At 41.0% G+C, this 14,516-nt stretch overlaps 1 protein-coding gene across 4 annotated transcripts; it reads right to left on the reverse strand.

Annotated features, from left to right (window-relative positions):
• Window positions 1-914: 914 nt before the first annotated feature.
• On the reverse strand, window positions 915-13,039 carry LOC109507699 (uncharacterized). 4 transcript variants are annotated; one of them, XM_019857306.1, is made up of 6 exons: window positions 12,831-13,039; window positions 11,706-11,757; window positions 11,446-11,535; window positions 8,388-8,462; window positions 6,157-6,388; window positions 915-1,175 (listed from the first exon to the last, which is right to left on the reverse strand). In XM_019857306.1, the coding sequence occupies exons 1-6, from the start codon at window positions 12,906-12,908 to the stop codon at window positions 1,094-1,096; spliced, it is 609 nt and encodes a 202-aa protein (XP_019712865.1). In that variant the 5' UTR covers window positions 12,909-13,039; the 3' UTR covers window positions 915-1,093. The 4 variants fall into 4 exon arrangements, with proteins under 4 accessions (XP_019712865.1, XP_019712867.1, XP_019712866.1 ...); XM_019857307.1 differs by lacking the exon at window positions 915-1,175 and adding an exon at window positions 5,855-6,083 and having other exon boundaries at window positions 6,257-6,388; XM_019857308.1 differs by lacking the exon at window positions 6,157-6,388.
• Between the last annotated feature and the right edge of the window lie 1,477 nt (window positions 13,040-14,516).

A 14,516-nucleotide genomic window follows, 5' to 3' on the forward strand; every position in this document is an offset into this window, starting at 1 on the left:
GACATGAAGCAGAATGAAAATAAATAGTTCAAACCAGTTTCTGAGTTGCCAGTCAATTTAACTGGCCCTTGGTTGGCCATGCAATTTGATGAACAACCTTTTCTGGCTGAGCATCAACTTCAGAATTGATGCTTTATTTTCAGAAAGCCATTCCTGTTCCAGTATCACTCAATCTATCCTCCTGACTACCAGGAAAAAAAATGTTGTCCAATCACATTTATTTTGACATTCCCCAATCTATGTGAAGTAATTGGACTCCTCCAAAAGAAAATTTTGAAATCCCTACATTTTTTAAACAGGCTCAAATACACTTAAAACAACTCAAACAACACTTTAACGTGTTCATAAGAGTCTTATAATTAAAATGCCAACAGCATTTCAAGACAAAATGTGGTCGATAAAAAGTATTATTTTTCCTCTTCCCACAAAAAGTGCTTGCACTGAGGGAAGCCATTTTCTTACTTTTTCTAACCCCTACAAATTTGGTATCATTGGAAAGCACTGAATGTCCTCTTTAGAGTAACAAATAGAGTTAATGCGATTAGAGGCACTGAGTGGGAGATATTTAGGTTCACAAATGTCCTCTACAGAGGACAAATTTGAACTACTGGTAGTCAGGAGGCTATAATGAAGAGAAACAGCTCCAATTGGTGAATGATGGATTATTTATGTCATTTGTGTGTTCAATGCACTACATGTTTGCACTGTGGTTGAAAGAGGAAAGTAATTTCATCTGTGTTGTATGTTACACATAGAGTATATTTGACAATAAAAGCTGAATTGACTTGACTTTATTCATTAATTTTTGACAAACATAACAAAAGAATCTTGTTCAAAACTTCGAAGAACACCTGAACAACCTCAACCTACTAAACACGTACTAACAAAACTCGCTGCGCCACAACCTCACACATGAACCAACATAAACGCTATAAAATAACTGTGCTTTCAAACTCTATCCCTTTCTCCCCTCTCTCCATCCCTCCTATTCCCTTTCTCTCCCTTCATCTCTGTCCCCACTTCGTCTCCCCCACTTTGTCTCTCCCTCAATGTCCATCTCTCTCATCTTCAAGCTTGTTTCAAAATTCTAAATTCAAACTGTTTTAACGTTGGTTGACTGCAGCTTTCTCCTTATGCGTCCGGGGTCTCTTCCTTTGTTTTGTTGGTTTCCATTTCTGGAGAAAAAAAAAACAAAAGGGGTTTATTAGCGGTTTAGTTGAATATAAACAAAAATTCTGTGACGTTGCGAGGTGGTGGTGGACCCCAAAACGCAGGCAGGAGGGAGGAGCAGGGTGTACTTGAAGTGTATTGCTAAAACACAGAAAACTAAATCCAAAACAAAGTCCTAAGAACAAAACGAATCCAAAGTAGCAAACAAAAACCACGGCAGAAGCTAAAAGCTCTCAATAACAGAAACTTGACCAAAAACATGACAGGAACAAGAATAACAGCATCAAAGAAACAATGACCCGACACCGAGTGGTCGTGCTGGGAGTCCTTTTAAAGCAATAATTATTGAACGACCAACAGGTGTGCAGCTGCAGGGAGAGCCCTACAGTGCCACCTGTTGGTAACAAACCAAAACATGACACATTCTTGAAGTTGTATTACCATCTGAACGCTGCCTTGACTGATAACAGGGAACAGAATAAAAAGTATCAAAAATGCATTGATTCACTACTTATAAAACATGATGCCTAACATCTACCTTAAAGCAACTTTGTTGACTTAAAAACCACTGAACAGCAATTTCACTCAAGGTATGATTCATGAGTGTTATGCTCTTCACACTATTTTCAAATGTTCAATATCCTTTAAATGAATGTTTTTTGCCAAGTTTCCGTCTTTAAAGTCTTGTTTGTCTATGTGGGCCCCCGATTGGGTGGCAACCGGTTAAGGGTGAACTCTAACGACTGCCCAATGACGGCTAGGATAGGTTCCAGCATGCCCGGGACTATTGTAAGGATAAGAAGATTAGAAATGGATGGATGGATCTGTGAACCAGATGAAGGCTTCTATTGCGAAGCACATACAGAAAAAGCAGACTTAGTAAGTCGCTAAAAACAGCCGCTTAAATGGCCAAATAGTCTGACTGTGAATGTGTGTTAGAGAAACCACGAGTGATCTATGCAAATGATCCAGCGGCACTGTTGACATTCATGTTGATAAGCTACAAAGCCTGAACACTGTGGTGATTTCAGAGCAACATATGTGGTGAAAATGATCTAATAATGTGTGCCCTCTCATTGCATGACCTGTTTTCCTTGTTTGCATTGAAATGCATTATTTTACAATTCATTCAAATGCCAAATGTCATATATGTAGCCTCTAGTCGCTGATGGTGTCGTGCAGGGGTGTCAAACTCATTTTTGTCACGGGCCACATTGTAGTTATGGTTTCCCTTGGAGGGCCGTTATGAATTTTGGAAAACATATACAGTACATATGTAATCACCTCCATATATTACATACACTGCACATAACAAATTGATGGACAACTACTTTTAAAATCAGAAGTAAAAAATAATGATCGTTATTGTGGACAACATATGACATTTTGAAATTTTGGTTCTGACTTTAGCAAGGCTCATGGAACTTGACATGCTTCATTTGCTTTCGCAGGCCACATAAAATGATGTGGCGGTCCAGACATGGCCCCTGGGCCTTGACTTTGACACCTGTGGTGGAGTGATATAATCACCTGACTTGTGTGGGATCAGTTCCTGCTCAGTGATGGTGCGAATGTGGATGTGAGTGGTGGTTTGTCTCTATGTGTGCCAGGCGACAGGCTGGAGACCAGTTCGGAGTATAATCCGTCTTCTGCCCAAAGTCAGTTAGGATATGCACGTGACCCTCATGAGAATGGATGAATGGATGGATGGCTGGATGGATGGATGGAACGTATGTCTAAATATATTCTTTTAAATTAATACAACAAAACATACTTGGAATTTAATTTGAAAAACCTTACATGTAGTAAAACTCCCTCTACAACGGAACCTACATGTGCGAAAATATCCCTAGTGTGAAAAAAATCTTCATGCATGAAAGCCATTCCCACTTTTCTGCTCCCCCTACAACGAAAAGTCCCCTGTTGCGTAATACGAAATCCTTTTCTCCACCCGAGCCTTGCAATGAGGTTCACTACAACGAAAACAAGCCTTCCGCAAAATAATCCAACCTCAGCCTGCCACAGCGACTCCTACTGCTTAGCTCAGAAACGGCAACAACAACCACCACATTGGCTTGCACGTGCGCAGTAGTACAGGAAATATTAGTTATTGTTAGCATAGCACGTGGTTAGAAACGTCATCACTCGTAGTTTCAGACATGGTCAGAACGTTGGATTGCTTGGTATAAAATGGCTACAAAATGGACCTTTGCAGACCAAGGCTTTTCACAAGGAGTAAAGAAAAGAAAAGCTTTAACACTTGAAGACAGGATAAAAGTACCGTATTTTCACGACTATAAGGCGCCATTAAAAGTCCTAAATTTTCTCCAAAATGGACAGGACGCCTTATAAGGCGGAGCGCCTTGTGTATGCGCCGAGTTCCAAAGACTGACTGAGAGCCGAGACGCTGTTTGTACAGTGAAACTCCTCTAGAACGAAACCTGCATGGGCGAAAATACCCCCTTATGTGAAAAAATCTTCATGCATTAACACAATTCCCATAATGATGTGGCGGTCCAGACATGGCCCCTGGGCCTTGACTTTGACACCTGTGGTGGAGTGATATAATCACCTGACTTGTGTGGGATCAGTTCCTGCTCAGTGATGGTGCGAATGTGGATGTGAGTGGTGGTTTGTCTCTATGTGTGCCAGGCGACAGGCTGGAGACCAGTTCGGAGTATAATCCGTCTTCTGCCCAAAGTCAGTTAGGATATGCACGTGACCCTCATGAGAATGGATGAATGGATGGATGGCTGGATGGATGGATGGAACGTATGTCTAAATATATTCTTTTAAATTAATACAACAAAACATACTTGGAATTTAATTTGAAAAACCTTACATGTAGTAAAACTCCCTCTACAACGGAACCTACATGTGCGAAAATATCCCTAGTGTGAAAAAAATCTTCATGCATGAAAGCCATTCCCACTTTTCTGCTCCCCCTACAACGAAAAGTCCCCTGTTGCGTAATACGAAATCCTTTTCTCCACCCGAGCCTTGCAATGAGGTTCACTACAACGAAAACAAGCCTTCCGCAAAATAATCCAACCTCAGCCTGCCACAGCGACTCCTACTGCTTAGCTCAGAAACGGCAACAACAACCACCACATTGGCTTGCACGTGCGCAGTAGTACAGGAAATATTAGTTATTGTTAGCATAGCACGTGGTTAGAAACGTCATCACTCGTAGTTTCAGACATGGTCAGAACGTTGGATTGCTTGGTATAAAATGGCTACAAAATGGACCTTTGCAGACCAAGGCTTTTCACAAGGAGTAAAGAAAAGAAAAGCTTTAACACTTGAAGACAGGATAAAAGTACCGTATTTTCACGACTATAAGGCGCCATTAAAAGTCCTAAATTTTCTCCAAAATGGACAGGACGCCTTATAAGGCGGAGCGCCTTGTGTATGCGCCGAGTTCCAAAGACTGACTGAGAGCCGAGACGCTGTTTGTACAGTGAAACTCCTCTAGAACGAAACCTGCATGGGCGAAAATACCCCCTTATGTGAAAAAATCTTCATGCATCCTAGCAGGTACCAGCACCTGTATATAGTGTGGGTATGTGCATTATTGCAAAACAACTTCGGTTTTGGTTTCTAAGAACACCCGAAAATGAATACTACAAAGAGACACGCTTACGAAGAAGCTCAGTTCAAACTTCAAGCCATCGGTTATGCAGAGGAACATGGGAATCGAGCAGCCGCAAGGGAATTTAATGTCAACGAATCCATGGTTCGCAAATGGAGGAAGCAGGAGAACGAGCTAGTTACGCCACTATTTGCGAATGGATTGTGGCTGCTTGGACGAACATGTCTGCTTGCACTGTTGTTCGAGCTTTTGGCAAAGCCGGCATCATTTCTGTGGAGCCACATGGCAATGAGAGTGACTCTGACAACGAGAGGGAACCCGGCGTTTTTGATGGATTACCGGTACTTGCACAATTGTTCAATTCAGATACAGAAGATGAGGACTTTGATGGATTTCTGGGTGATGATTGATCGAAAAACGTGAGTACATTGTAAGATGGCTAAATAAAGTACAACCGAACTCAGTTTTGCTTCCGTTGCCTTTTTAAAAACGTGTTTTTAGCGTGTATCCGTATGTCTTAGCATGCTACCGTATGCTTCAAGCTAACGTGTTTTTAGCGTGCGTGCATGCATGCTGTATGTTTAAGCTGGCGTATGTTTTACCATGCCTGGCTGCGCCCAATAATACAGTGCGTTTTGTGTATGTGTCAAATACAGAAATAGCACCCGTTACTGAGACTGCGCCCAACAATACGATGCGCCATATGGTCGTGAAAATACGGTAATAAAGAGGAAAGATGGAGGAAGCAAAATAAAAGACATGCAAGAAATTGATGTAAATTAATGCTGATAGTAAATTTTGCAATTTCTTTCCCTTTTTTCCTTTCTATGCTGGTGATCTGAAGTGTCTTTGGGATAAAATTTGCTATAGTGAAAAGTCCCCTGTTGTGAAAAATTTCTGGCTGCAAACATTAGTTCATTGTTGAGGAGTTCTACTGTATCTCTCTTTGGTCAGATTTTTTTTTTTAAATTGGCTTCAATTACAATCAGTGTGTTATTGTAACAAAATTACATAACCCTGTAACAGAAATTGCTATACAATAGAAATTGAACACAATGTTACAAGTGAGTATGCAACACCACTTTAACCACTAGTCCTTCCATCTCCAAGTCAGAGTGACTTGTGCAGTTTGAGTCTCTTATGTTGTTATATGGATCTATTCAACAGAAATTCATCTTACCAAATTCACGATGTTCTTTTCTAACTGCTGTCTTCTTCTTCCCAAGAGATCTGTTTGCCGTCTTTTTGTGCTCTGCATCTGAGAAAGTTGGCATGTTAGTATAATGGTAATGATAATGAGATTTTGAGTTGTGCTGACGATGTTGTTGTTGTTGAGCGACCTCCAACTGGGCCCCAAAGCAGCTCCTAAAGTCGCAGCGACCCGGGTACTGTACCTGCAGACCCAGTTGTCTGTTGTTGACTGGGAACTGTTCGGAGCTTGACTGCACACCCAACACCGTTTAGGGGTCGTTCCCAAGTTGGGCTGCCAACGATGCTCTGACTCAGTTCTGTCTTCAACATCATCATCATCATCATCATGTGTAAGAGTTGCAATCTTCTTTTGTATGGTAGAGCTTCCTGATGTTGACGGTTGTTCTTCGTCATGTGTGACAGATGTGTCATCGACTGTAAATAATAATAATAATAATATACTTTGGGTGAATATGCTTTGATGATACACATTTGTAATTGCTGAAATATTGGAACGTACAAAAAACAATGAGGACTTAGAGCAGGGGTATCAAAAATACGGGCAGCGAGCTGGAACCGGCCCCCAAGGAGGTTCGATCAGGCCCGCAGGATCATTTAAAAGTGAAAAAATGCATAAAAGACATGGACAATATTTTTAATAAAGTGCAAATCATGGAGTATCCGCCAGGGGACACAGTGTTGTGATCAGAGTGGAAGGCAACATTGTTTTGATCAGAGAAGAAGACAACAGCCGTTTCAGTCTGTCACTGAGACAGACCCAACACAGCAGACGCTATCAGACATGTGAATACCGTATTGGCCCGAATATAAGACAGCCCTGATTATAAGACGACCCCCTCTTTTTCAAGACTCAAGTTTGAAAAAATACTTTTTGAACACCAAATTAATTTTTATACAGAAAATAATTACAATACATCTGAAACAAATGATTATAACAATATATTTGAGAGAGAAAGCATGTTATTTTGCCTCATTCTAATCTAAAGTGCAATCACATTTGTAAATGAATGGCGTCTGGTTTTTGAAATGTAAATTACATCATTTCTGCTTGGCTCTCGACGAAGGCGGACGCTTTTCTGCTCAGCTCTTGTCCTCCTGTCCTCCCCCCACCCTCTCCTTGCTCGCCACTCAGACTCAGTCTACGTGCTGTCTGTGTCTAACTTTCCAAGCCTCCTATTGTATTTTCATCATCAACGCCTTCATTGTTATGTCTTGTGACTTGTTGTAAATGTCATATGCTTTTGATGTGCAACGGGTATTTTTTTCTGCTAGACTTAAATTATCCTCAGAAGAGGATAGTTCGAGCATGTTTTTTTTTTCCCCCCTCCTTCCCTAGTGTTTACTTTCTCAACTAAGATCTCGGGGCGCTGTACATACGGCGAGGACCGACAGGCCCTTCGCACTGTATCCCATGTTTGTCATTGTTTTTCATGTTTCTTGTGCAGAGCGTGCCTGTTAAGTCCAATTACCCCATGGGGATAAATAAAGTTTCCTGAATCTGAATCTGAATAATTTCTCCTCAGCTGCCGGTTAACCTGGCCGATCTTCGACCCACTTTTCTCCAGGTTGTCGCTACATTTCTCCATTTTCTGTTATCTCTTCTATTATTTTGTTCTCTTTTCCTTCTTACCGCTATTTTGTATTTTTCTTCTTCGTGCTACCGCTGTTTTTTTTGTTTTTATTTTTATTCTTCGTGGCAGGGGTTCACTTTGGCCTGGGGAGTCAAGTTCAGCATTCGCTTCAATATCTGGTGACATCTAGCGTCGTGAATGGGTATAATGTCTAGAACCCGAATATAAGATGATCCCCACTTTTTCAGTCTTATTTCAATGCAAAAAACACTGTCTTATATTCAGGCCAAAACGGTACTTTATTCTTTACACATTGAATAGCACTCTCCTTAGTTTGTAAGGTGTAGGCAGGGATTCAATTTAGATTTTATATGCACATGCGGAAATGATTTAAAAATTCCTTTCTTTATAAATCTTGTTTAATCTTAAAATCCATGACTATATTTTTCAAAACCAATTACTTGTTAAAGTTTTGTGCCTTTGTAGAGTCAGTGGGATCAGTTGCAATGCATATATATGAATGATAAAAGTCAATTGCACATTTGTCTAAGGAAATCTAAGGTGCTTCATGAAATGTTTTGTAAAAGATATGTTCATTAAATTTCAACATTTTCCTAATGTTCTTATGCTTCTTTAGACCAAAACAAAGGAAAGACATTATTTTGGTTATTTATAGCAGAGCATGGTAGAATTTTAATGGTCCGGCCCACTTTACATCGACAGATGCCATACGTGGCCCACAATGTGAAATGAGTTTGACACCCCTGTCTTAAGAGTAAGAAAAAAAATCTGACTAATGTCACATCTATAACATGTCACTTGTGCCAATGTGATAGACTCACCCAATCCATGTCTTCCAAACATTCTCTTTTTTTTCTTGACTGTCTTGTTAACTCTCTTCTGGCACACCCCTCCATCTATAAAAGAATGTTTTGATAGAGTCAAAGTGCTTCCATATGCATCTCAGAAATATGCCAATACTACAGCGAAAGAGGATCCAAGTCGGACAAAAAACATGACCGGTATATATTCACTGTTGGAAACATCACTCATGTCATCACCAGCGTCAAAATTTCTTTCTTTAATTGACTCCATCTTCTGTGGCCTTCTGTCGGTGCCTTGTTGCAAGATGATATACTCAAATGAAATTCCTGACATCTCAGAAACAGCAATGGTGCAGTGACAGATGATCCAAGTCACGCAAAGAACATTACCTGAGCCTATCCCAGCCGTCTTCGGGCAGTAGGTGGGGGACACCCTAAACTTGTTGCCAGCCAACTGTAGGGCACAGAGACGAACAACCATCCGCGCTCACACTCACACCTCGGGACAATTTAGAGTGTTCAATTAGCCCGCCACGCATGTTTTCGGAATGTAGGAGGAAACCGGAGTACCTGGACAAAACCCACGCAGGTATGAGGTGGGAAAAATAAGCAAACACCACATAGGAAGACTGGACCTGGAATCGAACCCTGCCCCTCTGCACTGTGAGGTCGACATGCTAACCAGTCGATCACCATGCCACAATTAATAAGCAGCTGTAATCAGTTGTGGTTTAACGGTATTAAAACGTTTTCGATCGCATTTTATCACTAACTCCCTTTCTGATTAAGACATCTGTCTTTGATTATTGTTCGTTACTTTTAATCCACAAGACAGATGTGTATCAGAATGGAACACATGTGAGGATGGTGACAGGCAGCTGTTTTGTCAAGCTGCTGCAGCATCCCCCCAAAGAACTTGACATACAGCGCGTATGTGTGTGCTTTTGTGTGCTGTTACTATAGAAAAAAGGGTTCTTGTTAAAGGTGCCAGAGGCTGGACGGCAAAACTGGGACCAAATGGTGTGTAACTGATAATTGTGGCAACTTAGAAGTGGGTCATTTGGTCAACATTAGGTCTGACATTTGAATATGATTCATTTGATTCAAGGTTTCCAAATTAATTCCAAGCATTAGCGCTATAGCACAGTGTTTTTCAAACCTTTCTGGAGCCAAGGCACACTTCTTTCATTGAAAAAATCCACTAGCACACCACTAGCTGAAAATGTGAGGAAAAAAAAAAAAAACGCTTATTTTAACAATGAACGTGTTTTATTGTTACTATAATCGTTTTTAACATTGAAAAATGACGTTATAACAGCTTGAATTGGAATCAAATGAACACAAAGAAAAAAGTATTCTATAATCTTGATATTTATTGTTTCACTGTCGTCCTGCATTCATGCGGCACAAATTCGCTTGTCTCTAGTGGTCGAAACACAAGGCAATTGGCTAGCTGTTGCTGCTCCCTAGCGGTATGGGAGGGTACTACACGATTACTTTCTGGGCGATTCACAGGCATACAAATTGGATGTTTTACCGCGGCACACCTGACAATGTCTCGCAGCACACCGGTGTGCCCAGGCACAGGGTTTGAAAAACACTGCTATAGCATATACAGGCATCCCTCTTCTTGCTATGACCAAATCCAGCAGACACTTAAACAGCTTCTTCCCTCTAGTCTAACCATTAACTCCCTAAACAGTCACTGACATAGTCACTCTTCTTGTACAACATATACTGCTACTGGTCACTCTAAAATGGTTCAATGATTTGCTACACCAACTGTACAAACTGTCATAGTATTGTATTCTACCACTGATCACTTTAGCTCTGCTTGATACTTTGCACATTGTCTCACAGTTGCAGAGATGAAAGTGGACTTTTCTGAAAATTCCGGAAAAAATAAATAAAGAAATAAATAAATGTGTGCGTGTGTGTGTGTGTACACACACACACACACACGCACACGCACGCACACACACACACACACACACACACGCACGCACGCACGCACGCACGCACGCGCGCGCGCGCACTTGGCCGATCAAGCATGAATTAGTTTACACAAAACGCTATTCAAATACTCGACATTTAATGATTAATCTTCCTTTTGTGTGCACACGTGTACCCTTTGTGGCTTCCGTTCGGGCCGAAATTTCGAAATCTCCAAGATATGGCGAGGCCATGAGAATGCGAGGCGAGGGTATTACTGTTGTGGCGACTCCACTCAAGCTAAGCGAGCCTCAGCAGTAGATAGTCCGCTGCTCTCTGCTGTGCGGGTTTCAGCGCGAACATGTACGCAAACGCGTCTTTTGATTTCAACCAATCAGCGCCGACGTAAATGACGTCACACACGACAACAGCAAAGCTAAGTTAGCCGAGACGACACTATGTCGGACGGACACGATTTTCTGCCAATCTGTGTTTTTCCCTTTTTGGCCAAATATATTTTTTACTACAACTGTCTTGTTGACGGCGTCTTTTATTCGTTCCACTGGGGTTTAGCGGGTGTGTTTATAAAGAGACGAAAATTGTTTGGGGACTATCCCCCACGTTCTAGTTGAGATGGTATAACCCAAGAGGCAAAATGACGCTTGCTACTGTTGTTGCGAGTTGCCATTCGTTCTACTAAACCATTAGTCAAACGCCATCATGCCTTCTGTCGTTATTACACAAACAAAAATCTCTTTACTGTTACTAGTGTTAGTGCCTCAATATATCGTGAAAGCAATACAACAAACTCAAACGCGTCTTCGTTCAATGTTGTCAACTAATATCCGGATTATGCAATTTTTCCTCAATTCTCCGGAGACATTTTCATAAAAAATTGAAAAACCCGGAATTCCGGGAAAATCCGGAGGACTTTCATCTCTGCAGTTGTCACTGGGTGGTACCACCGCACTACGGTTCACTTACATTACGAAATGTCCTTCCATACCTATTTGTCATGTCCTTGTTTATGATGATACTAATGCAGCGTGTTATACCGGAGACAAATTCCTTGCGTGTTCGACATACTTGGCCAATAAAGATGATTCTGATTCTGATGACGACTAATGTGATTTTTATTACCCACCATCATGAGCTTCCTGTCGTCTCCCTGGATCTGATCTTCTCTTTTTGACATTTTTCGGACCTTTGGTTGCGGTGGCTGCATGTCCTCTTCCTATTGAATTATTCACAGTCAGAAATTAGAAAACATATTTTTACACTGAAATGAAAGAAAAAGAAAATATGCTGATACATAAAGACACGCACACTGTAGCGGACAGAAAGACAGAGTGAGAAAGGAATAAATGGAAGGGGATGACTTTAAAAATATGTTAGTTTACATACCAGTGATAACAGAGTCCAGTGTTTGCGACTCTGTCCCACGTTGCCTCTCTAACTAAAATGATATGATTCGCACAATTCATAACAACTTTAACCTAACTTTTCATTCATGAAATATGTCTATGAATATGGAAATGTTCAATATTATTAACTGACAAAAAAATGTTAATGGGGAAAATGATTGTCCTGACTAAAAGTTGACTAAGTAAAACGGAATGAGGCTGACTACATATGATTTAAAAATATAACCGTGATGGAAATTGGGCTAAAAACTGACCCCAAATGGCTGATTAAAATTAACACTACTTCCAACATATTTCATGTATTTACAAATGCACAGAAATTACTTTAGAAGGTATTTAATGTGGAACAAATGGCTTATTTCCAACTCATGCCTGGCTGCAAGAAATTGTAAACAAAGTAAAAATATTATAGCAATAACTAAATTGGTACGGAGTAGTTTTTGAACCTGTGATGATAAAACTCATGTCGGATACACGCTTCGGATGGTCTGTGAAGCTAACCAAGTGTCATTAAAAACACAGTAAGACAACTCGAGTTGGCCTACAATCCGCCTCATTCTTTCGTTATTTAATAAAAGAAAATAAAACATTTTTCTCGAGAAAATGGTTTATGACTCGACTAAACCAGCCGAGTTTCGTATAATATAGTTAGCAATAGCACTGGTTCATTTGTCTACTCATTTCAATTCGCTAGGTAAACTAACAATTTTCTTATTATTATTTTTGCCGAAATACAAACCACAGAAACAATACAACGCGACAAGGCCGTAACCACCCGAGCGGAGGCCACGTGCGCAAGGTTGCTAAATTGCTGCGTTGTTTTTGGTTCGCCATCGTTTCTTCGTGTTGAAAAAAACCTTTGTTGATGAAAAACTCCCATCACTGCTTTCATTAACTACATCCACACGGTCATGGTCATTATATTTCATTCGTCTACATAAAGCAGATTTAAATTAAAATCGGTTTCCGGCCCATTGCTAACGGACACCTAGCCTGCCGTGAGTGACAAGTCCGTCGGTGCTCAGTACGTAGATTGTTCCGACGAAAAACTGGACGCTCGCATTCGCGGGTGGCCGCCTCACGACAAAGAAAAACGATGACTTACCTGGGCATTGTCAGAACGTTCAGCACGTTGTTTTTGGTGCTCCCGGGCAAGGGCGGATCTTGTTAGTCGTCTCTCCATCTTAAAAAGCCAACTGGTGTGGGTTGTCCGTGTGCAGAAGGGTAAGTCCGATACGCGCGCCAAAATCTATCACGTGAACACTGAACCGCGCTCCTCCGGCTTTGATTTCAAATTGTTTTCCTAATTGATGCGAGGGGAGAGAGAGGGAGGGGGGGGGGTCACAGGAGCAACTGTAGAGTGAAAACCCAATTTAAAACTTGATTAACCCTTTCACGGTCTTCTCACTTTAACGTTTCATATCAAACATCATTAGAAATTCACACAAATTCTAAAACCATCTAAAGTATAAAAACTAATAACACTTCAAACTCCTTTAGTTCTTAATTTATCTATTCAAGAAAGTGAAACAACTTAAAACACCCGTACTGTTTATGCAATGTTCTGCTTCAGTTATTACTGTTTGGTATATTGTCAAAGCTGTTCCATATTTATGCTTGTCCATTTTTCCTACTTCCAAGACTACAACTTCGCTTTGAGAAGTGGACTGGCTCCCTCTGCATCCACCATTTAACATTGCTGCCATTGAAACTAATATACCCTTAAACTGTCAGAGGGGCTAAAGTTGTGGTTTGTCAATGTAGTAATACAATCATACTGAAATAACAACCTATATTTCCAGCCCGCCTGACACCCTGAACCCGTTGCCAGCCAATCTGAGGGCACACACAGATGAACAACCATCCACGCTCACACTCACACCTCGGGACAATTTTGGGTGTTCAATCAGCCTGCCATGCATTGTTTTTGGAATGTGGGAGGAAACCGGAGGACCCGGAGAAAACCCACGCAGGCACGGGGAGAATATGAAAACTCCACACAGGAAGGCCGGAGCCAGAATTGAGGGTTACAAGAACGTAGCCCAGAGTCGGATGCGATTTACTGTTGTGGGAACTGATGTACGAAGTCTACTCTTTACTGGTCGTCATGCTACATTGTATGAATAACAACTGATTAGTTTCGAATCTAGTGGAAAATTCGAATGTTTCCTTCACACCTTTTTCAATGTGAAACATGCTGATTTACGCCCCAATTGCTATGCTCAGGAAAAAAACTGTTGGTGTAAAAAATGTGAAGCCTATTTTATTGGCATTCTTGACCCCAAAAATGTACACACTGACACCAAATTTGTCATTGTCGCGATAACAGAAACAGAGGCTTGGGCTCCAGAGTATCTTTCGGGAATCGGTGGCCATTAGAAAAAAAAAAGTTTCGTTCCTGTACAAATTATGATCTCACTTGTGTCTTAGAAAAAATGTATTTGTATGACCCCAACCAGTGGCGGATGCTGGTCTGTCAAGAAGGGGAAGCTCAATTTCGGGCTACATCATAAAATGTGTCTGTTTATTTATACGTGAATTCTACTCCCCGTTCATTTTCAAGAAAATGATCTTTGGCCCTGTCATACCAACAAGGTGTCTTTTCCAGGGTCTTAACTGTGGTGATATACAGGCAAGTCAGTCTGCAAACACAAGCAACTACAATAAAACCCACCAGAAATAAAATATTAACCTGTCGCTAGTCGTTTTCCAACAAAGAGAGTGTCGCTAAGATGATTAGAAGTCTCCAGTTCAACTCAGAACAGAATGAGAATTGAAAAATGCGCCTACG

Source organism: Hippocampus comes, unplaced genomic scaffold, assembly GCF_001891065.2.
Source record: "Hippocampus comes isolate QL1 unplaced genomic scaffold, H_comes_QL1_v1.1 scaffold73, whole genome shotgun sequence".
Classification (NCBI taxonomy): domain Eukaryota; kingdom Metazoa; phylum Chordata; class Actinopteri; order Syngnathiformes; family Syngnathidae; genus Hippocampus; species Hippocampus comes.

Excerpts from the sequence above, each read along its gene's own strand:
- LOC109507699 (XM_019857305.1), bottom strand. The coding sequence starts at position 12,908 with ATGGAGAGACGACTAACAAGATCCGCCCTTGCCCGGGAGCACCAAAAA. Across the intron at positions 11,536-11,705 it reads ACTGGACTCTGTTATCACTG|GAAGAGGACATGCAGCCACC; the intron begins GTATGTAAACTA and ends ATAATTCAATAG. Across the intron at positions 6,389-8,387 it reads GTTTGGAAGACATGGATTGG|TCGATGACACATCTGTCACA; the intron begins GTGAGTCTATCA and ends TATTATTTACAG.